At 34.2% G+C, this 24,430-nt stretch overlaps 1 protein-coding gene across 1 annotated transcript in view; it reads right to left on the bottom strand.

The window, feature by feature from the left end:
* Positions 1-24,430, bottom strand: part of MALRD1 (MAM and LDL receptor class A domain containing 1) — a gene marked incomplete at both ends in the record, with an annotated part of 684,412 nt that overhangs the window by 642,918 nt on the left and 17,064 nt on the right. The window contains 3 exons of the mRNA XM_081298191.1: positions 1,084-1,245; positions 1,357-1,451; positions 18,064-18,201. Of these exons, the coding sequence (XP_081154317.1) occupies positions 1,084-1,245; positions 1,357-1,451; positions 18,064-18,201 (395 nt within the window). The remainder of the gene's footprint in view (positions 1-1,083; positions 1,246-1,356; positions 1,452-18,063; positions 18,202-24,430) is intronic.

Genomic DNA, 24,430 nt, shown 5'->3' with positions numbered 1-24,430 from the left:
ATTTACTAAATGATTTTTTAAATCTCCATTTGGTGCCAAATTTGATGCCAAATTTACCAACGCCAGAAAATTCCAATTTGGGTAATTTTATGATGTCAATTAAGAAAATATTCCCTTCTTATATCTTGTAATTCAACATTTATAATAAAGTATCTTGCTTATTTGTTTATCCTTTTCCTATTAATCACCCAAAATAGCTAAAGGCAATATTGAATTAAATTCATTCCCTATTTTAAACAAGTACTAAATTCATCACATATCAGATTATTTGCTGTAGAATGAAATTATTATTAAATCATAAAATCAATTATTATATCATCCTAAGTTGATAAAGGAAACCTATGGGGAGTAAATTGATCTACAAACCAGGTTAGGAAGCTAATTGATTAGGAATAAAATGCTTTAAGTGACAAATTTTGCTTAGCTGTCCCAATGTTAAAATATAAACCACTTTTCCAAGAACTCTTGAGATAATCATAGATTAAAATTTCCACCATGCCTAAGTATATTAAGCTGCATAAAATGTTTGTCTTATGTAGGCTTTAATTGGATTTAATTCTCAAAATTATTTAGGAAAATAAGGACTGTGATGAATCGAGCTTAACCATGAGATAAATGTGACAATTACTCTCTTTCAACAACATTCGGAATTAGTATTTAAGTCAACCAGTTTCTTTCCTCATTACCAAACATTATTCTTTTCTCTCAAAAGCATGAGAAAACTCTGAAAGGAAAATGATTCTAAGGGAAAAGAAATGAAAAGAAAGAGGAGGTTAAAAAAGCAAGGAAAACAGAAAAAATCCAAAAAAATTGGAAAAAGACATTATATTTTACAGATACATCTACATATCTTAAAATATATCCACTTTAATTTATTACACAGATTCAAGACTTCACTGTTAAACTGTCTGTTCTTTAGGGTGACCAGCACATATGTTCACTTTCAGTACTTGAAAGTCCTTGGAAATACCTCAGTCCCTGGCAAATTGAGTGAACCCTTTATTTTTAATTCACCTGTGTTAAAGATCTGGTTCTTGTCACTTTCCCTTCAAAAGCCATAGCTGAAGCCTGGAATAGACATACCTGAAAGTTCTTTGAACTCTGGATTTTGATGACATTTCTTTCCCATCGATTTTGGAGCTTGGCTGTGTTTTGCCATAAGTTCCCAACAGGACCACCACATTCGGTTTGAAGACCTACCATCAATTTGCCATTCACATGGCTCAAGAAGTGATAAAATGTAATCTACAAAAAAAAAAAAAAAGAAAAAAGAAAAAGAATTATTACCCAAACAATTACAATAAAGAAATCTCTAAATATTACAAAGTATTTTAAATGCTGTTTACTTTCAAATACCTGACAAGCATGTTGGTCCTTAGTTGGAAGGAAAAGTCTGCTTCTCAAGTTTGAGGAATTACCATCCACTCTGGAGACCAGTGAGAGGAAGTAGGCTGAGAGAAGCAAGAGTCAGGACATCAGAGTCAGAGTGATTGCTGGCAAATATATTCAAGCCACCACTGGTGATTCATGGCCACATCCACATTAGGCCAATATGATTTTGTTTAAAGAATGAAAAACTAAACTACACTATCCGCTTTTGTAAATGGCATAATTAGTACTTTTACTTCTAAATATTGCCCAGTGATATAACTAATTGTGATTGTACTCCCTATAATGTTGCTACAGGCTACAGTCCACAACCCACTTTAACACATTGACATAGAAAATGACAACCCTGTAAAAAAATGGTATCCAGTGCAAACATTATACTGAGCTTGCTTACCAAAATAAGCACTTCAATGAAGAATTCAAAAGAGATCATTTACTCTGGCTTTTGTTTCAAAAGGCTTGGATCAAATAGTCCCAGCTTTTTCCAGGAGTATGAGAAACAACTAAGCCCTGACAGTCTTGTGTTTGCTATCATGCAGATAAAGCCAATGACTGTGGCTGTTTAAAGGCCGCAAAATATGGGCTGGGATTGTGGCTCAGCAGTGGAGCGCTCCCCTAGCATGGGCGGGACCCAGGTTCCATCCTCAGCACCATATAAAAAAATAAATAAATAAAAGCCATAAAATAAATATTGAACATTCTCTGGGCTTCCATAGATTTCCTGTAATGCTTTACAAGGGTTATAGTATATAATCTGGGAACCATTCTTTTCTTCTATCCACTATTTGGTGTGTTCTTATTAGCAAAAAAAAAAAAAAAAAAAGAGAGAGAGAGAGATAGGAAAAAAAATGATGCTGGGCTGGGGATGTGGCTCAAGCGGTAGCGCGCTCGCCTGGCATGCGTGCGGCCCGGGTTCAATCCTCAGCACCACATACCAACAAAGATATTGTGTCCACCGAGAACTAAAAAATAAATATTAAAAATTCTCTCTCTCTCACTCTCTCTCCTCTCTCACTCTCTCTTTAAAAAAAAATGATGCTGATGATTTTGATGACATATTTTCTGAAGTTATTCAATAGTATATTAGAGCTGGATTGGAAATCAAATCTAATTGTCACATCATTAAAATAATTCATTGTAAAATTATGAAATCTAAGGAACTTCTTCCCTATTCTTATTCCAAAATTGTACCCTAATGCACCCAAAATAGTGATATCCTTGCTTGTACATAGAGACAGAGGCATAATTAAAATCACTGCAAAGAATATACTCTGGGATTATTTTATGTGAAATTCAGATGAAGAACTAGTAACATGGTGTAAGTGGACAATCATTAATTTGCTCTTGCAGCAGGCAAACATATTAAATAAGTATAATCAAATAATGAACATAATGAACCATATGGATATATTGTTTTAGGTTTAATGAATATTATTAGCAGTACAAATGGTAATAGCATTTAGTAAGCCTTAATTCAGCTACTTAAAACATCCATGAGATGTACAAGAAAAAATTTTTCATTTGTAAAGGATATTAATCGTATTTTTTTTTTAATTTTGGTGTTACAAATCAGCTGTGACACTGATTTTATCAGTCATTTTATCCAAATGATTACATTTTAGGATTTCTTCAGCCATGTAAATGGCAAATTGATAGTAGGTCTTCAAACTGAATGTAGTGGTCCTGTTGGGAACTTAAAAATATTATTGCAAAGTTTAATAATAAGTTAGCATTTGCAATAATATTTTTCAAATTGCACTAGAACAAATTATTTAAAATTTTAAGCACAGCATTTTATAAATATAAACTGTCATTTGTTACATGCTACAGTGCTACAAATTATTCTGTGTTTTGTCAAATACTAAGTGAAGGTTAATCTTTAGGTTATAAGAGAAAGCAGAGTTTTAAATCTGGAAACAGCTTGAGTTCCTTTGACATTGGCCCTAATAATAAACTTTTTTCTTTCATGAGAGGGAGGAAGAGGAAGAACAGAAGCAGCAGCAGTGGTATTGGAAATATACCCAACAGCAAGATCTTCTTTCTACCTTTAATTCCAAGTTAGTGACAAGAGCAAGTGTTTTTAGGGTACACTCCATTTTACCTTGCATCTTCTAACAGAGTAAGGAATTCAATTCATGGATGGAGATGTTTCTTGGAGAGGACTACTACCTGGCAAAACATTCTCTGTTTTTTTTAAGAAGACATTCATCATCATGTTTACTTATGAGAGAAAGAGGTAAACCTTAGGCAACAGAACGTTTTTCACCTATGCCACCTTTAGCACTCCATCCTCCTGATAACTTTGACCATCAGAAAGAGACTATATAAAGCTCTTGGATAAGAAAAACTGCCTCGATAGTATAGGATAGGCAAGGTAGCAGAATACAACAGTTACTAGTATGGCATTATGTTAAAATGTGGATGTGTAATGGATATGATTTTGCAATCTGTGTTTGGGGTAAAAATGGGGGTTCATAACTCACTCGAAGCTTATGTATGAAATATGATATGTCAAGAGCTTTGTAATGTTTTGAACAACCAATAAAAAAAAGAAAAAAAAAAGAAAAACTGCCTCATGTATCCAGTATTCTTTCCTACTCTTTGAAGCCACATAACAATATACCTGTTACACATACATACCACCCCCGCACTTCCTTCTTCATCATCATATGTACTGTTCATCTCTATACCACACTTCTCAGTAAGTTATGTGATTCATCTATTTCCTTTTTGTGCCTGAACCCATAAAAGCAAATGCATAACCTATCTTTAAAACTCACGTATTAAAAAATCTTGTGATAATGTTTTTAATTATTTTTTTTAAAGAGAGAGTGAGAGAGGAGAGAGAGAGAGAGAGAGAGAGAGAGAGAGAGAGAGAGAGAATTTTTAATATTTATTTTTTAGTTCTCGGCGGACACAACATCTTTGTTGGTATGTGGTGCTGAGGATCGAACCCGGGCTGCACGCATACCAGGCGAGCGCGCTACCACTTGAGCCACATCCCCAGCCCTGTTTTTAATTATTAAATGAAAAAAAAAACAGAAACACAAACATCAGGATTTCGTGCATCTTAAATGCTTATGCTAGATGGCTTTTTAAAAAAATATTTTTCTCAGTAACTGGGTGTTGTAATGAAATTCTAACATAAACCAACTTGGATGACACCAAAAGGGAGTGAATAAAATACAGAGGCAACAAATATCATGAATCAAGTTTTGAAAGCTAAATCAAATAACTTTGGCAATGGAACCCAGCAATCTTGACCTTTGGGAAAGATAAGGGAGAGATTTCAGTTTCACTTTCCCAACTATTCATAGGAAGACTTGTATTTCCTCCTTTTCCTAGGTTCTGAGTGATTAATGGGGCTGAATGTAAGCAGAAGAAACATAAATCCTATCACATGTGATATTGTAAGCAGTTGGCTCAAAGGAGCTAAAAAAAAAAGTGAGCATTTTAACAGTGAGATAATATCAGTTCTTAAGAATATTTCCCCCCAAAATAGCTGCAGGAACAGATCATCATAACAAGATGCAGGGCCTAAGGCAAAGGTTAAAGTATCCAACTTTATAAAGATGAGAAAAGTATGTTCATCATTGACAGAAATATGGCAGAGTTCAGAAAACAAAAAGGAAATAATAGTTTTAGATATAAATCCCTTCAAGTTGTGATTTCTAATTACTAATCTCTGTTTCTGTCAAATCATAAATTTTGTCTCATACCTGTTCATTGAACTCACAAAGCACTACACTACCAGATAATACTTGAGAAAATTTTATCTCTTAGAGGATAAGTTCAAATAGTCATCCCTTATCATTGCTTGCAAATGCTATCTAAGTATGGCCATATCAACTTCTGTCTGCCATCAGTGACAAAGGGCAAGGTGAGCCACTTTATAAGATCATAAAACATGCAGTAAAACATGAAGGTGATATTAGTGAAAATAACACAGTAAAGACCTCTAAAAATTTTCTCTTCCATAAAGGCAATTTTTAAAACTGTAAACATGGTCAGCATTTACTTTTATAGGGCTCTAGATAATAGTTAACCTGGAGATCTTCTAGTGAAGAAAAAAAAGAACTTCAGTAAAAACAGAGAGTTTTATTTGTTTTGTTGTATTTGCTTTAGCTTGCCCTCATCTTGTAGTACACTCTTGAGCTACATGGTAACTTTGAAAAAATAACATCCAGCATTCTCATGTGGCCAGCACACCAGAAAAGTAAAATGCAGTCAGAGCTTTGCCAAAACCTCATTTTCATATTGTTGTCATAATTTGGCCTGTCTGGTGGATCTTTGACAGACATCACTTAAAATGCTGTTGAAATTTAACATAATGATAGCGCTCTCATTGCAAAAATTTCTTTGTTGAAAGGATTTGCTGAAAACAACTAGTGGCAAGTGTTTTAACTTCACGGTTGTGAGGCAGTGTACAACACTTGAGGAAAATGATCAACTAATCATAAAACTCATGGGGATAAGATGTTGACTGGGGTTTTGAAAAGTTCCAGTATATTCCTGCAAATCTGAAGGAATGAATGAGTTCATGGGTAGAACTTGTACATGCTCTAGAAGACCTGAAAATCTAAGCTCTCATCTCTAGCTGACCTTGAGTCTTTAGGAGAGCAGGAAATAAAAACCAGACAGAGTTATCAGTTTCATAGTAAGAGTTAAAGTTATAGCCCGACACAGATAGGACTCCTTCAGCAAGCGCTGAGATACGTATTGGTTCTAGGATGCCTGTTCTGAATGTTTGAGATGTCTTCCTTGAAACAAATGTGTTATAGCCTAATCAACATAGGATAGTAGTTAAGAGGTGGGGGCTGTTGGAAGTAGGGTCATGAAGGCAGAATACTCATGTATGGGAAAGGTATTCCTGAAAAAACTGCCTTGGCCCTTCCACCACATGAGGAAATAGAGTTTAGTGTATGAACCAGGAAGGAGCCTTCACCAGAGGCTGAATCTGCTGCATCCTTGATCTTGGACTTCCCAGTCTCTGTGACTATGAGGAATAAATTCGTGTTGCTTGTAAGCTACTCAGTTTATGTGATATTGTTCTAGCTATATTGTTTAGTGACTAAGACACAAGCATTTAAGGAATATTCTCTGAAATTATTATGTAATCAATAAGCTGACCAAATAGAGAATTTAGTAGCCCAACATGGCAAGAATAGAGACCCTACAGAATTAGTTCAGAAAAGGCAATAAATTAAAGGGGGAAAAATTGAACCAAAACAATTACAAATGCAATAACAACAAACCCAGGGGGAGAGTAGGAGGCATACAATTTCCATAGGAAATACTGTTAAAAATGTGCAATTTGAAAAATAAAACAACTTGAGAAATGTAGAGAAATAAGAAAGTGTGATCCATACAGAGAGAGAAAGCCATCAAGAGAAAGTATCTTTGAGGTAGGCCAATCTCATGAGTCATAGACCTCAAATCAACGATTACAAACATTTTGAAGAACTAAAAGAAACCATGTCTAAAGAATTAAAGAAACTATCAGAATTCTGTCCTGTAAAAGAGGGACACACCAGCTGGGTGAGGTACACCAGCTACTCAAGAGGCTAAGACAGTAGGAGCACAAATTTGAGGTCAGCCTCAGCAATTTAACAAGACCCTATCTCAAAAGAAGAAAGAAGAAAGAAAGAAAGAAAGAAAGAAAGAAAGGAAGGAAGGAAGGAAGGAAGGAAGGAAGGAAGGAAGGAAGGAAGGAAGAAAGAAAGAAAGAAAGAAAGAAAGAAAGAAAGAAAGAAAGAAAGAAAGAAAGAAAGAACTGAGAATGTAGCTCAGTGGTAAAGCAACCCTGGGTTCAATCCCCAGTACCAAAATAAATAAATAAGGACATATTTAATGGTTGGACCACTCAATAACTAATTATTATAATTGATTATATAATTGATAGATATCACTAATTATGATCCAGTGTTGATGGGCTCAAAATACATAAAGATATACTTTTTGGCAATTACAGTACAAAAGAGGAAAGAATAAGGCAATATAGGATCAAACTTTTTGTATAGTCTTGGATTTAGTTGTATTACTTAAAATTTGGTTGCTTTAAATTAAGATGTTAAATATTACCTGTAAATCAATTACTAATAAAATAATTTAGAAACATAAAAATGTGAGTAAAAACTAAGAGATTGATACACTACACTATAAATTATCTATTTAACACAAAATTTAGTAATGTAAGGAAAGAGTAACACTTGGTCTACCTGATAAATGGCATCTACAAATAACTTAACAGTACACATAATACCTAATGGTCAAATATTGGAAAAAAATCCCCTAATAGGAACAACTCAAGGATGTCTGCCATCACCACTTCTGATCAACACTGTGCTATAGTTTCTATCCAGCAATGAGGCAAGGAAATAAAATGAAAAGCATTCAGAATGGGAACAAAAAGTAAAACTATCTCTATTTACAGATATCATGAGCTTATATATAAAGGAACTCAAGGAACTAACAAATAATAAAATTAAAACGAACATAAGTTTGAAAAATTGTAGGATACAAAATCAATATGCAAATCAGCTTCATTTCTCTACACTGGCAATGTAAAACTTGAAAGTGAAATTAAGACAACAATCTTATTTACAATAACCTCAAAAAATACAATACTTAGAAATAATTTTACCAAGCTGGGCATGGTAATCCCAGTGGCTTGGAAGCTGAGGCAAGATTGTGATTTGAAAGCCAGCCTCAGCAGCAGAGAGGTACCAAGCAACTCAATGAGACTCTGTCTCTAAATAAAATACAAAATAGGTCTGGGGATGTGGCTCAGTGGTCAAGGGCCCTGAATTTAATCCCTGAAAAAAAAAATAAAAAATGTTTACCAAGAGAAGAGCAAGGTTTATGCAATGAAAATCACAAAACAATGTTGAAAGAAATTAAATAAGACCTAAATAAATAGAAAGACATCACGTGTAATGGGTTGGAAGACTTAATGTTGTTAAGATGCTCAATAGAGATCAAATTGGTCTATGGATTCAATGCATTTCTTCTTTAAAATGCAACTACCACATTTGTAGAAATTGACAAGTTGATCCTAAAATTTAGATGGGAATAAGAGAAACCCCAAATAACCACCTCACTCCACAATGTGGTGAAAGAGAACAAAATAATAGGACTCTGACTTTAGTAGTCAGTTCCTTACTACAAATTTGTAAAAGCCAAAAGGGTGTAACACTGGCAATAGAACTGAGAGTTCAGAAATAGACCAATACTTCTGTAGTCAATTGATTTTTGACGAATTGCTAACACAATTCAATCATGAAAAAAAAAATGGTCTTTTCAACCTATGGTGTTTGGATAACTACATAGCTACATGCTAAAGAAGTTGTAGACCTCATACCATAAGCAAAAACTAACTAAAGAAGGATTTAATCTCTTAGAAGAATCATAGGTATTAAGTTTGTGATTTTGAATTAATAAAAAGTTTTCCTAGATATGAAATCTAAAGCAAAAGAAATCACAACCATATGGAAGTTAAAAAAAATAAAAGTAAATGAATGGTGTATGAATGGATAGATAACAAATATTTTTGGTAGGCAATTATAAAATTATTTTTATTAGTACATTTTAATTGTACAGAATAATGAATTTTATTGTGGCATATTTGTACATGCAAATGACATACTTTGATCATATTCACCCACCCTCCCATTACACTTTCTTACCCTCCCCTCCTCCACCCTACCCCTTTCCTCTTCTCTAATAAGCTCCCTGCTACTATCATGTCATCTTTGTTTCCATTAGTTCCACTTATGAGGGAGGCAAGCAATACTTGTCTTCCTGAATCTGTCTTATTTTGGTCATTGTGATGATCTATCATTCCATCCTTTTTCAAGCAAATGAAATGATTTCATTATTTTTATGGCTCAGTGATACTCTATTGTATACCTATATCATATTTTATTTATCCATTCATCTATTAATGGGCACTTAGGCTGTTTCTATGGCATAGCTATTATGAATATAGGTATGCATGTATCTCCACAGCATGCTGACTTTAATTTTGGGGGGTATGTACTCAGGAGTGGTGTAGTGGGATCATATGATAGTTCTATGTTTTTGTTTTTGTGGAACCTCCATACTGGTTTCCAAAGCTCCTGTATTAACTTATTTTCTTACAAATAGCTTATAAGCATTCCTTGTTCCCTGTATCCTTGCAGCATTTATTGTTTTTTTTTTTTTTTGCATTTTCACTAGGGTGACATGGAATGTTAGTGTGATTTCTATTTGCATTTTTGTGATTGATTAAATTGTTGGACACTTTTTCATGTTATAATTGGCCATTCATAATTCATTTGAGAAATGTCTTCGGTTAATTTGCCCATTCATTGATTGGGTTATATCTTTTATTTATTTATTTCTTTATCTGAATTATTTTTTACTTCTTCATATATTCTGAATATCAATTCTCTGTAACTGGCAAAGACTTTCTACCATTCTGTGAACTGTTTTCTTCACTCTGTTGATTGTTTCCTTTGCTGTACAGAATATTTTTAATTTGATGTGTCATTTCTTGCTATTATTTCCTGATCTAATGTAGTCTTATTTAGAAGTCATTGGGTGTGCCTATGGCTTGGAAGTGTTTCCCTGTTTACTTCCAGCACTTTCAAAGTTTTGGGTCTTACATTAGGTCTTTGATCTCTCTTTTTTTTTAATTATAGTAGAGGAACACAATATCTTTCTTCATTTATTTATCTTTATGTGTGCTGCAGGTTGAACCCAGTACATCACACATGCAAGGCAAGAGCTCCACCACTGAGCTACAGCCCCAGCCCCTTTTTGATGCCTTTTGATGATTTGACTTCATCAAAATTATACAGACTAAAGTAGGAGAGGGAAAAGAGTTTAATAAAAGACAGATCCTTAAAATTGAGCATGTGTTAATTAAAGAAAGACAATGAAAATAGTGATAAGATTTAAAAAGTAAACACATATGAAAAAATAGATAAATTGGACCATGCAAAAGAGAAAAAAAGAAGGTTCAGAAATTTGTCCCCAAATCATGCCCCTAATTAGTGTTCAAGGAGAGTCAAGAATCTTATGTCTCTAGACTTCAAAGGTAGATATTTTTTTCTATTTAACCAAAAAAAGGTGGGGGGGCTGATTTTTAAATGTCTAAATGTTAGAAAGTTAATTGTATGGCATGGTATTGGCACCAAAACAGACACACAGACCAATGGTACAGAATAGAGGACAAAGAGACAAACCCACATAAATGCAGTTATCCCATACTATGCAAAGATGCTAAAAACATTCACTGGAGAAAAGATAGCCTATTCTACAAAAGGTACATGTAACAAAATGAAATTAAACCTGTATCTCTCACCCTGCATGAAACTGAACTCAAAGTGGAACATAGACCAGAGACCTTTCACTTAATAGAAGAAAAACTAGGCCCAAATCTTCACCATGTCAGTCTAGGATCTGGCTTCCTTAAAAGAACCCTAAAGCACAAGAAATAAAATAAAGAATTAATAAGTGAGATGGATTCAAACTAAAAAGCTTCCTCTCAGCAAAATAAATAATCAATAACACGAAGAGAGAACCTACAAATTGGGAGAAAATCTTTACCATTAGATAAAGCATTAATCTCTAGGATATATAAATAACTCAAAAAACTTAACACCAAAAAAAAATTCCAATCCATAAATGGGCTAAGGAACTGAACAGACACTTCACATAAGAAGAAATACAATCCATCAACAAATATATGAAAAATGTTCAACATCTCTAGCAATTAAATAAATGCAAATCAAAACTACTCTAATATTTTATCTCAATCCCATGAGAATGTCAATCATCAAGAATACAGGCAACAATAAATGTTGGGGAGGATGTGGGGGGAAAGGTATGCTCAAACATTGCTGATGGGACTGCAAATTGGTGCAACTACTATGGAAAACAGTACAGAGATTCCTTAGAAAACTCAGAATGGAGCCACCATTTGACCCAGCTATCCCACTCCTCAACTTATACCCAAAGGACTTAAAATCAGCATACTACAGTGACACAGCCACATCAATGTTTATAGCAGCTCAATTCACAATACCTAAACTATGAAACCAACCTAGGTGTCCTTCAATACATAAATGGATAAAGAAAATGTGGCACATCTATGTGGTATATATTTGCTGGCTGTTAACCAGTCATTGTTCTGCACTACTACAGGCCCCTAAATTCCTTGTCTTAGAGTCTCTTTTCTCCATCTTCAAAGTCAGTGATTCAGGTCAAGTCCTCAAACTTCAAATCTTTCCAATCTTCTATTCCACCTCATCTTCTCTTCCTTCCTGTTTTGTTTTAAAGGACTTATGTGATTATACTGGGTCCACTTGAATAGTCCAGGGTAACCTTTTGATTTTTAAGGTCAGCTGATTAGTAATTTTAGTTAATTTCATAAAATCCCTTTATAGAAATATTGTATTTGATTGAATAACCAGTGGAGGGGGGATCTTGGGAGATATCTTTAGAATTATTCCTATCACAATTAGGTAGACACAAATTTGATTGTATTGTTTCATTCTTCTACATTTCAACATGTTGAGCAATGTTTATAAAGCCTAAAAGTAACTTGAAACTCTATACATGTCCTTGACTGATTTACTTGTAGAATATGGAGAATCCAAGTAAGTACTCATTACAATTCCCAAAGTTCATATGCAGCGAAATGACATTTGCTTGGCAATTCCCAACCAATTTGATTGGTAAAATTCCCTATCTCCCTTATTTGGCAGAATTTCATTATAGTGACCTTTAGTCATTATTTTAATATACATCTCTTTAAATTTTTACAAATATTTAATTTTAATAGACTATTACTGAGTTTTATGTATTTCTATTGAATATAGATTTGTTTCCACATTAAGGGTTTTTAAGTATGTGCATGGTGCCAAGAGAAAAGCTATTGTATGTGTTTTTACTCTTCATATATAATCTTAAAAATATGGTTTATAGGGCTGGGTTTGTGGCTCAGTGGCAGAGCGCTTGTCTTGCACATGTGATGCACTGGCTTCAATCCTCAGCACCACATAAAAATAAATAAAATAAAGATATTGTGTCCATGTAAAACTAAACAAATATTTTTTTAAAAAAAAAATTATAAGGTTTATGTCTTTATCATTAAATTTAAAGCTCACTGGGGAAAGGGAAAAGAACTGCGCTCTTCTTTGTCCCTAGAATAATACACGGAGCAAGGTAGCTGTTCAATAAAGATCTTCTAAAATATCAAATACAAAAGAACTTCAAAATAAGCATATTTAGACTACAAAGGTGGCCAAAAATGTGATCTAGAAAATGATAATGTATATGGATTTTTTATCCATTTTCACTAATTCTTCCCTGTAAATAATCCATCTCACCATCTACATAGCACAGTCTGGCTACCACTGAGGAATGAACTGTGGTTCTAGTGCCCTTGAAAAAGGGCAGCATAGAGCATATTTGGAGAGACTGATGCTCATCCAATGAAAAACCCAGTGATGAGCATAATGAGCATACGCACAAGAAAATTCTGAAAGCTTAGACCCCAGGAAACTTTAAAGACAAACCAAAGAGGCATGTTAATTTTCAAAGGAATAGAAGCTTAAAAGAAGAAATCCAAGTTGCATTCCTTCAGACTTTGGCCTACAGTTAGGATGCAGTGCAGCTGGTATGTCTGCAACATTCTGAGAGATAGGCTGTTGGCTGGGAGTTAGGGAGGGAAATGTAGAACAAACAGGTCTGACATAGGAAAGAATTCTAGAAAGAAAAGAGCCAACTGGGTCAGATGGTGGTTCCATTCTCAGATTCCAAGGAATCTCCATACTGCTTTCCATAATGGCTGCACCAATTTGCAGTCCCACCAGCAATGTATGAGTGTACCTTTTTCCCCACATCCTCGCCAACATTTATTGTTGTTTGTCTTCATAATAGCTGCCATTCTGACAGGAATGAGATAAAAATCTTAGAGTAGTTTTGATTTGCATTTCTCTAACTGCTAGAGATGATGAACATTTTATCATATATTTTTTGATTGATTGTATATCCTCTCCTGAGAAGTTTCTGTTTAGGTCCCTGGCACATTTATTCATTGGGTTATTTGGGTTTTTGGTGCTTTGCATTTTGAGTTCTTTATATACCCTGGAGATTAGTGCTACAGCTATCCCTCTTCTAGGTCTATACCCAAAGGACTTAAAATCAGCATACTACAGGGACACAGCCATATCAATGCTTATAACAGCACAATTCACAATAGATAAACTGTGGAGCCAACCTAGATGCCCTTCAGTAGATGAATGGATAAAGAATTGTGGCATATATACACAATGGAATACTACTCAGCAATAAAAGAGAATAAAATCATGGCATTTGCAGGTAAATGGATGGCATTGGAGAAGATAAAGCTAAGTGAAGTAGCCAATCCCCCCCCAAAAAAAATGCCAAATGTTTTATCTGATATAAGGAGGTTGATTCATAGTGGGGTAGGGAGGGGGAGCATGGGAGGAATAGATGAACTCTAGATAGGGCAGAGGGGTTGGAGGGAAAAGGAGGGAGCAGGGTATGAGCAATGATGGTGGAATGTGATGGACATCATTATCTAAAGTACATGTATGAAGACACAAATTGGTGTCAACATACTTTATATACAACCAGAGATATGAAAAATTGTGCTGTGTATATATAATAAGAATTGTAATGCATTCCACTGTCATTTTTTTAAATCAATAAATTTTAAAAAAAATTTTTTTAAAGAGCCAGAATAAAAGGTGTCCCATATTCTATGAACAAACTCTATCCAAGCCTCCAGGCTAACACTGAAACCTGCAAGTGGAGGAACACTTCTGGGGGTTAAGACCAAAAGAACTGCATTGATACTTGAATGCAGTCCACAACAAACAAGACAGAGTTTACAGCTTGAGTCTATGCAAGTTAATCACTTGCTTAAACAAATCATCCCCATTCTCTGAAAAAAAGATTCCTGAGTACAGAATCCACAACCTTTACGATATCAGTATTCATAATATCCAGGATAAAATCCAAAATTACTTTATAGACAATAAATTAGGGCAATGAGATCAGATCATGGGAAAGGATAATCAATAGAAGGCCACTCCAAGATGAAACAAATAAGGATTTGAAAACTGCTATTAAAATTATGCAGAGTGAGGAATATATGCTTATAATGCATGGAAAGATAAGAATTTTACTACATGTCTGGGGTTCTAGCTCAGTGGTAGAGTGCTTGCCTAGCACGTGTGAGGCCCTGGGTTCGATGCTCAGAACCACATAAAATAAATAAATAAAAGTCTTGTGTCTACTTGCAACTAAAAAAAAACTATATTTATAAAAAAGCATTTGACAGAGAAAATGTTTGAAATTTAAAATAACAAATTGTATATTTTTAGATTGAAAATATAATATTTGATTTTTTAAAAAAATTATTAGGTGAGTTTATGCGCAAAATGATTATGAAGGTGACCAAGAAAAAAATCAAAAAATTGAAGATGAAGCAACTGAAATTGTCCATTCTGAAAAATAGATAACACAATCAAAATATACAATAAAACATCCTGTAGTACTGTGTTTGGCTTAAGAGTCTAATATATTGATGGCTGAAGTATAAGAAGGAAAGAATAGAAAGAACAGGACACACAAAAAAATCTGAATAAATAGAGGCAGAATACATTCCAAAATTGGCAGAAAACATTCATTTCAAATTCAAAAAACTTAGCTAATCAAAGTAGGATAAAATTTTAAAATCTCATGCTGAAAACCAGATAAAGATCAAATCTTGAAAGCATCAAAACATCAAAGATATATAACAAATAGCAAAAGCAACAACTTAAAACTATGAATCTCACATCAGAAAGCAGAAAGGCCAAAAGACAGTGAAATAATATCTTTAACATACAAAGGGAAAAGAAAAAAAACTAAAAAAAATATATTCAGTGAGAATGTATTTCAAAAATGAATACAAAATAAAAACATTCAGAGAAGGAAAACTAACATAATTTATCACCAGCAGAATTATTCAAGCTGAAGACAAATGATACCAGAGACAAACTCAGAAAATCAAAGCACATGAAAGTATTGTAAATAATAAATATGATAAAAAGAAAAGACTGTTTTGTCTTTATTTTTAATACTTTTTAAAGAAAAATATCATGACATTGATTTGTAGGATTATAATATATGTAGATTACATATGTAGTACAAGTCATCACTACAGAACAAAATATTGACATTGGGATTATTTAATAGCAAGTATATTTCATAATATAATACATAGATTTTAGATCTCATTTAACAATACATCAAAATGACAAAAGCTCTAATTGTTCTCATTTTAAAGTAATTTTAAATACTCAAAAAGGAAAACAGCATCTGTAGCATAAAGGGAAATATAAACTTTACAAATAAACTATTATTTTTTGTTTAATAACCTGTATACACTTTAGATTTCCAGTGAATCATGCATCTTAAAAACTTCTACATCACTCTTGATATCAGCCGAATTCCATAATTATTTAAAACTTTTATATTCTTATTACTGTTTTTAAATAGTCATGCTATTATTGCAAATATGTATTTGAATGTGTCATAGTGATACTATCTTATCCAAGTGCAATGCTATATGCTCTTAAAAATCAATACTACACTTTAGTCTCTCTGTCCCTGGGCTTTATTAGATTTCAAATACTGACAGAGGTAATGTTTTTAATGTCCTAATAGATTTTCAAGTTTAGCTCTGAAAACTCAAGGCATTGATTACATAATAAAAAAATCTTATTTTGAAGCATTGGTAAATTATTTCAAGAGTAAGTGACTCAAAATTGGATTAATACTAAGGAAATAGGATTTTGAAATGGAGACAAAGCTCCAAGATAATTTTTCTACAAAAATGTTCTAACATTTAATATCTTAAGCCAGAAAATTTTCTTACCTAAATTCCTATTAAGGCATACTCCTAATTTAACATTTAATTATATTTATAAAAGATACATGACTACTATTAAAATCACCAGGTTTCAATTGACCATGCCAGGCAGTAACTTACCTCTTATTTCTCTGCAGCTTTTGATATTATTTTCAACCCCATTTTACAGCTGAGGAAACTGAGACCAGACAACAGGTCAGCAGGTCTAAGTTCTTAATCCAGCTACTCTCACTCCAGAGATTTTAAGTCCACCCAGATGATATAATTAAAGGATGGATGTCCATACAACTTCTCATTTTTCTTTAATATGCACTGCCTACCCCTCCCATTTCATCTCTTGATAAGGCTATCCAAAACTAAGCATAGAAAAATGAGAAAAAAAGAAGAAGATAAGTAAGGCAGGAAACACAATGCAAAAGATAGAGGAAAAGCAGGCATTCTCTTTACAAAGAAGATGAGGGTGAGTAATATAGGATGTGAAAAACCTTCCAAGTACAAGGAAGAAACATAGAGAGGTACTGAGGGCAGATGTGCCAAATCAGCAATCCATGAGACATTGCAATGGCAAAAGTTTGGGAGCAAAATTGAATATCGCCCTCTAACATTACCAAATCTATAACAAACCCCACGTATTGCAGTTAGTGGTTGGTCCTATCAGTGAAACTGGTTTCTCTTTGGAATTAGGTTGATTATTACTAACAGTCATTAAAAATTCTAAACAAATGTATTTTTTGACATCAAAGCTAAAAAAATAAGAAATTTCATCTTGTTTACATAGAAGTTAAAAACAGCAACACCAAAATTATTCAGAACTCTACTTTTTAGGGTCAGGTGTTCAATAATAAGCATTACCAACAGTATCCATTTAGTTCTTACAATAACCATCCTATGAACTTAGTACCTCTGTCCTTAGAGTATAGAAAACTAAGACTCAAAAAAGTAAATATATCAAGATCTTACAAGTAGGGACTAACAGAACAAGAATTCTAATTAATAGGTATTATATGAACTTAAACATTTCCAAACTAATATCTAATTTCTGAATATTTGCTTGCTTTAATTTCTCCCAGGGTGCTATCCATATTTGAATATGTCCTTATATTTATTTGAAGAAAGTATCACTCTTATAAAAGTAATCATCCTTTAGTTAGGCAATGTAGTATCTCTCTTCATACTATGTTGAAACCTACCAGATGAGAGCAGGATGGAATTGATTTTTGCTCACTTATATAAATTAATCACTGTATACAATGTTGAGTAAATTAAATTCATTAATTAACAAATGAAGAAGGAATAAAAGTTTGGCTCCAGAATCACTTCAAAGTCTATCGGGCAGTCCATAGAGCTTTCTAATGAGCTTGATTAAACAAATATTACTAGACAGAGCTGTAATAAGTCCAGCCAAAAGCAAAAAAAAAATTGACTGCATAATATATATAGTATTATCATAGTTACATTTTACAATTTCACCAGGTGTCAAATTAACTAACAAAATCCCAGTTATCATCTAGATAGACCTGTTGGAATCCCAGGAACCCAATTATGATAATCTGCTGGAATACTTTAGAATCAGAAATATTCCAAAAATGATCAAAGAATACATAAAATCAGACACTATAATTATTAAAATGTAAATGTCAGTCCAGGTTCTAATGACCAAATCAAATACTTGGGACAAAAAAAAAAGTAAGAAATGAACAAACAAAGAAATAAAGGAAATTTTAAAAATTCAAAGCAATTACCAGACATATCACCATTGTGATCGTGAAATGGTGGTGTTAGACTGGTTATCCCATTTCTCTTTTTCCAACCAAATTGTACACTCTCTTGTTCCATATTGCAGAGCCCGTCCTCAAAATCACATCTTTCGTAGTTCGAGCCTAATGAGAGAAAAAAGTAATTAGCTTGCACAATCTCATTTGACTTTGCATTAGTAAGCTTGTTATCACTGTGACCAAAATACCTAATAAGAACAACTTAGAGGAGGAAAAGTATATTATGGCTCATGATTTCAGAAGTTCAGTCCATGATCAGTAGACTCCATTCCTCTGGTCCCAAGGTGAGGCGGAGGGAACATCATAATAGAAGGATGGGACAGAGGGAAGCTGCTCAGCTCATGGTAGCCAGGAAGCAGAGAGTGAGAGCAAAGCACCAGTGATGAAATATAAACCCCAAAGGCACTCTCCCAGTGACCTACTTCTTCCAGCCAAACCCTACCTACCTATAGTCACAAGCCGGTACAATAATCATTTCAAAAAACCTTTTTTTTTTTTTTTTTTTTTTGTACCAGGGACTAAACCCAGGGATGATTAACCACTGAGCAACATCTCCAGTCCTTTTTATTTTTTTATCTTGAGCTATGGTTTCACTAAGTTACTTAGGACCTCACCAAGTTGCTGAGACTGGCATTGAACTTGCAATCCTCCTGCCTCAGTCTTCTGAGCAGCTGGGATTACAGGCATGCACCACCATGCCCAGCTCCTTGCAAATTATCAACCCATCAAATGACTTAATACACTAATTAAGTTACAGTTCTCACCATCTAATGTCTCATCTGAGATTTGAGACAAACTCTTGGCTGTAAGTCCCTGTAAAAATCAAAAGCAAGTTACATATATCCAATATAAAATGATAATTTTTAACATTTCCATTCCCTAAGGAAGAAATAAGGGCACAGAAAGAAAAAAAATAATGGGTCTATACCAAGACAGAAACCCAGGTAGGTATATATTAGGTCCTATAGTTCCACATTTAACATCTGGGACAAATGGCAGTGAGATGTGAGTTTCAAAGGGCTTGGGCAGCCCTGCCCTTATGGCCTTCAAGGTGGTGGTCCATGAGGCCTCTGTCTTAGGTTGATTCTGTCCACAGTCAGCAGCTTTCCTCAGCAGATCTTCCACTTCACTGGCATCTCTTAATTCAAGCTGGGGTCTCCATTCCAGCTTTGGCTTTATTCTCACAGCCTCATTTATCAACCTTTCAGGGGCTACCACAGTGATTATGACCTTGCCACACTATGCCTGGTCTACCAGGTTTTCCTTGGATATTTTGGAGGAAGACTCCTTGATGCCCTAAATCCAGAATCCTGCTTCCTGAAGAACTGGAACCATATGGATGATGACATGGTCTTCTGAAAGTTCAAGCTGTCGCCAGGCCCCCTGGAACCCCAGCTGCAGCACTCTCTGCATGACTCGGAGGCTGAGCACAGTGAACCAATCCTGATGAAACAATTTCCTAGGTGCCCCATGCCAAGTTGTGTGTCACCGGGTTCTCTTAAGTGAGTTTCATTTTTACACCTTGAGCCTGCCACGTGTGTGCTCTTGGTGATTCCTGAGATGGCCTCAATGCATCTTTCCTATTGTCCCTATGCAGAGTACTTAGTTTCTCTGTAATGATGGTAATCTCTCCAGCAACCAGATCTTCCTTACACCCAGTTTTCCAATTGCTTTTCTGGTCAACTGTGAGTTTTTAAATCTCCCCCCCCCCTTCTGATTCTTACAGCAAACTTCACTAAAAGCCACCTGCATACCATGCCACCACCTGAATTTGGTGTTGCCTTAAAATTTCCTCTGTTAGATTAATTAATCCATACCTTTAAATTCAGTCTTATAGAAACTCTCAGGATCTGGACAAAATGGAGGCAAGCTCCTTTCCGGGACATAATGTGAATGATCTCTACTGCAGTTCCCAATTAAGTCCCCATTCCCCTCTGAAACCTCAATAGCACAGTTTTTGCTATTTGCATTTCTCTTGGCATTTTGCACTTCTGAGCTCCCCTCAGGATCACCTATTAAGCTCTGCTTACAACATTCTAAGGCTTCTCCAAACTTTTCCTAACTTTCCCAGCAAACCAGTTCCCACTGCATCTGAACCACATAGGTTAGTCATAGCAATGATTCCACTCCAGGTATGAAAATCTGCATTAGTCAGGGTTCTCTGGAGAAATAGAACTTTCAGGATAAATGATTTATTAGAAGGGGATTTATTAGATTGGATTACAGAATCAGAAGTAGGATAGTCCTACAATGTCCATGCAAAGGCTAAAGAGTCAAAAGAACAAGGAGCCACACAGTCCCAAAAGCTGGAGCCTTAGAACAAGAAGGACCAAGGATGTAGCCCCATGTCATCAGTAAAGTCCTGGCAACTCCCTGGAGAATCTCTGTTCAGAGTCTGCTTTGGAACAGTGAAGGAGCAAATGTCTGATTTCTCAGGCACCTTCTCAAGAAGAATCAAGCTTACATCTGCCTTAGCTTCCTCCTTCTTCCACCTCTTCTTTCATCTATGTTCCAAGCCTGTTAGACTATGCTACCCACATTCAGGGCCGATCGCCCCACCCAGTTTGCTCTCCCACATCCCAATCATTTCAGAAAACCCCCTCATCAAAACATCCTGAATTCTCTTTATCTTAGATATTTTTTAGTCCAATCAAATTGATAATTCAGATTAACCATCACAGACTCTGTAAGAAATAAGACAATAGTAGAAAAAGAAAAGTTAGCAACAAATGACAAATACAAATTAACCTCAGATTATTTTTTACAAATCTATGTCTACTTTATTAATACAAAGCTTTTTATATATTATATTCTAATAAATTACTGCACACAAAAAACAATGTGCTCAAACAGAAAGAATATTACATGGGGTTAGACAACTGAAGACCTACTCCTGATTTGAATTCATATTAACTGAGTCCCTTACCCAAACCATTCAATCTCTTTCCTTCACTTGAAAGGTTAGAATAATAACATCCTACCATCTCCCTTAAATAACTGCTAGGAGGATCTAATGATGTTTTATATATATATATATAAAACATCATTAGATTATATATATATTTATATATATAAAACATCATTAGATTATATATATTTTTATATATATAATATATATTTATATATTTATATTTATAATATATATATTTATATATATATATAATATATATATAACATCATTAGATTATATATATTTATATATATATATAAATTCTTCACAGCTTCCAGATTCCTTGAAATATTAGGAACTTTTATTACGTCTGAGCTCCCATCAGAATCACCTATTTAAGCTCTGCTTACAACATTCTAAGGCTTCTCCCAACTTTTCCAAACTTGATCTTCCTGCCCCCGAGTCATATCAGAATTTTAGGTTTCAGAAAATCAAACCCCAAAGGCCCCTCTGCTAAGAATTTTCATCACAAAAGAGGCATTTTAGGCTTTTATTTTTTATTGTTGTTGGTTTTTCTGGGTATAATGGATCCAAGAATTTGGAGAGAAACAGAAGAATTTAAGCACTTGGTTGTTCCCCAGAACAAACCGTATAATGCTTTATTCCACTATACAATATCTGCAAATGTCACAGTCTAAAAATAGACACTGTCAATTGCAAATAGTTATTCCTTGGTTTGTAGGCCTTCGCAACTGTGGAGATTGCCCTTTGATAAGTTCTCTCTTTCCCTGACTAGTTGAATTATGCATAGTGGCAGTAAATATATGACCTAATAGTTGGTGCTTGGCAGGCAACCCAGATGTAAGAACATAATCATCATTTGTTCACCTTTTCACATAAAGTACTGTTTAATAATAATACTAATAATTTATCTGGTGCATTTTCTTGAGGTCATCCCTGAGAATAGAGAACCGATTTAGAACTCTCATTTTTAATAGTTAACTAAACCTGTTTCAATGCCAGAAGTCTATTTTATTAACTTCACTCCTGGATTCCCTATTTTTTAATGATTTTGTATTCTGTAATAATAACAAGAATCATTGCTACAATCGATTGACGTTATTTGTTTTGTGCAGTACTTTATTTCTTATAATAACAACATGAATCAGGCATGAATCCATTTTCAACTTGAGGAAACTAAGACAATATCTTCTAGACATTAGGTAACTTTTATAAAATAAGAGCTAGTGAATGCTATGGTCAAGGTTGGAATCCAGTCTTTTTGACTCCATAGTTAAATTTACAATTTCTCTAAGCCCTTTGGAGTATTTATAATAGGTAAAATATCCTAATTATTAGGGGTCTTAAGACCCCTAATGATCAAGGGAATCTGGTTGAACAAAAATAAACTAAATTATATAGTCAGTGTATGTATGCATATATTTGCGACACTTAACAATGTTTCAGTTAATTGTAAACCACATTTAGAAAAGTAGCTATACCACATCATAGCCCAGGTGCATAGCAAGATATACAATCTAGGTTTGTGTAAATATACTCTATGATGTTCAAACCACACAGAAATTGCCTAATCATTCACTTCTCAGAATGTATCCTAGTCATTGAACAATCTATAAGTACATTCTTGTGTATCATTTACTAGGCTATGCATATATTTACATAAATGAGCATCCATTTTCAAGTTTTATTTAAGTTCTCAGCAATTTCAGTATGATCTGTAAGTATAAAATATTCTAAATTATTTTATCACCATATTTCAGCAGTTATGTTGTTTTGGTTTAGATATGAGGTATCCTCCTAAAAAGATCATGTGTGAGACATCGCAAGAAAGTTTAGAGATGAAATAATTGGGTTATAAAAGGTTTAATTTAATCACTTCTATCATGATGACTTGCCTTAACTGGAGCTCCAAAGAATGGAGCCAGCCATCTATGGACTGCAGCTTCTGCAACCACAAGCCCCCAAATAGGCTTTTCCTCCTTAAAATTGTTCTTATCAGAGTTTTAGTAATGTCCGCATGAAAGCTGACTAAAACATATGTGTATAAAATGCAGAGACATTCTTACACAGGTGACAAATATTTTTTTAAAAACCACAAAAGTACCTTGCAACCTAATGACTTAGTTGATATCTGTTTGAAATGTTCTTTTTTTTTCTTAATACACAGGCTAATGATAATAATTTTTGGACTTGGACATATTAAAACTGGGAAAAAATAGCTAAATGAAACATTTTTCCCTCTGAATAATCACAACAGAGATTCGTTTTGTTATGAAATATTCAGCTGACGTTTAAAATTATGTATTTAAGAACATAATCACGAACTACTAGATTATTCAAAAACCAGAAAGCTTTCTAAGTATTCATTTGTGCTTTCCCAATAGAGAACTGTACATTTTACACCATTTGAATAATTGCCTATGCATTGTGGCTGCTCTGCTTTTTCATTTCATATACCATACATTCACATTCAACTCAGAAATTATTTGTTATAATAAAATTGGTTGCCACATAGATTATTGTGACCACCCCATCCCTAAATTGTGTAGTCTAACATATAGTCAGACCATATAAAGAGCAATGAGAAGTGGCATACAGAAAATGTGGGTAGAATCCAAGCTCCTCAACTTTTCAACTTGTGAAGCTCATCATTTTGTTTTCAATTTTATGATCCAGAAAGTTAGAGTTACTGCAAAGAGGAAGGATGCCTCCACTGTGCATTTTAAAGGTTAATTGCAAGGCACAATTAACTCCTGAATTGGCTTCCACAGCATCAGATTCTCTCATTAAAGAACCTCTGAAGAGGGGCTGGGATATAGCTCAGTTGCTAGAGTGCTTGCCTTGCATGCACAAGGCCCTGGTTCAATTCCCAGCACCACACAAGGGAAAAAAAAAACACTAAAGAATGTCTCAGATATTCAATCTTTAACACCAAAAAAAGATAAAAATATATTAAATTATATTGCAAAGTAACAATTTGGGCATACTGCTGAGGAAACAGGAAGGTGGTAACAGTGAAAAACAGATAATCCAGAACTAAGGAAAATAAATGGTCTGGGTAAATCATTATGACATGAAGTTCTTAGAAGACAGAGCACAGTTTCAAATGCTTATTAGGAAAGTTCTAGAAAGCAGGGGGGTGAGATTGAAAATGTTAAAAATCAAACCACACTTAGTTCATGATTTTACCTTGGTCCAACTTAGTGATTTTTCTTTATCGTGAAACTTTTGTGAGACATAGGTGTAGTCTTTCCATAACAATAAGTCCTACAAATTTTCTATTGTGGTAAGATATACATTACATCAAAGTTTATCATATTAACAATTTTAAGTGTATATTCACATTGTTATGAAACCAGCCACAATCCATCTTAAAACTCTTCATCTTGCAAAACAAAAACATTATACCCTTCAAACTCTACG

The sequence above is a fragment of the Spermophilus citellus genome, assembly GCF_964194105.1.
Source record: "Spermophilus citellus genome assembly, chromosome: 6".
Classification (NCBI taxonomy): Eukaryota; Metazoa; Chordata; class Mammalia; order Rodentia; family Sciuridae; genus Spermophilus; species Spermophilus citellus.
This window is presented reverse-complemented; position numbering and strand designations above follow the sequence as displayed.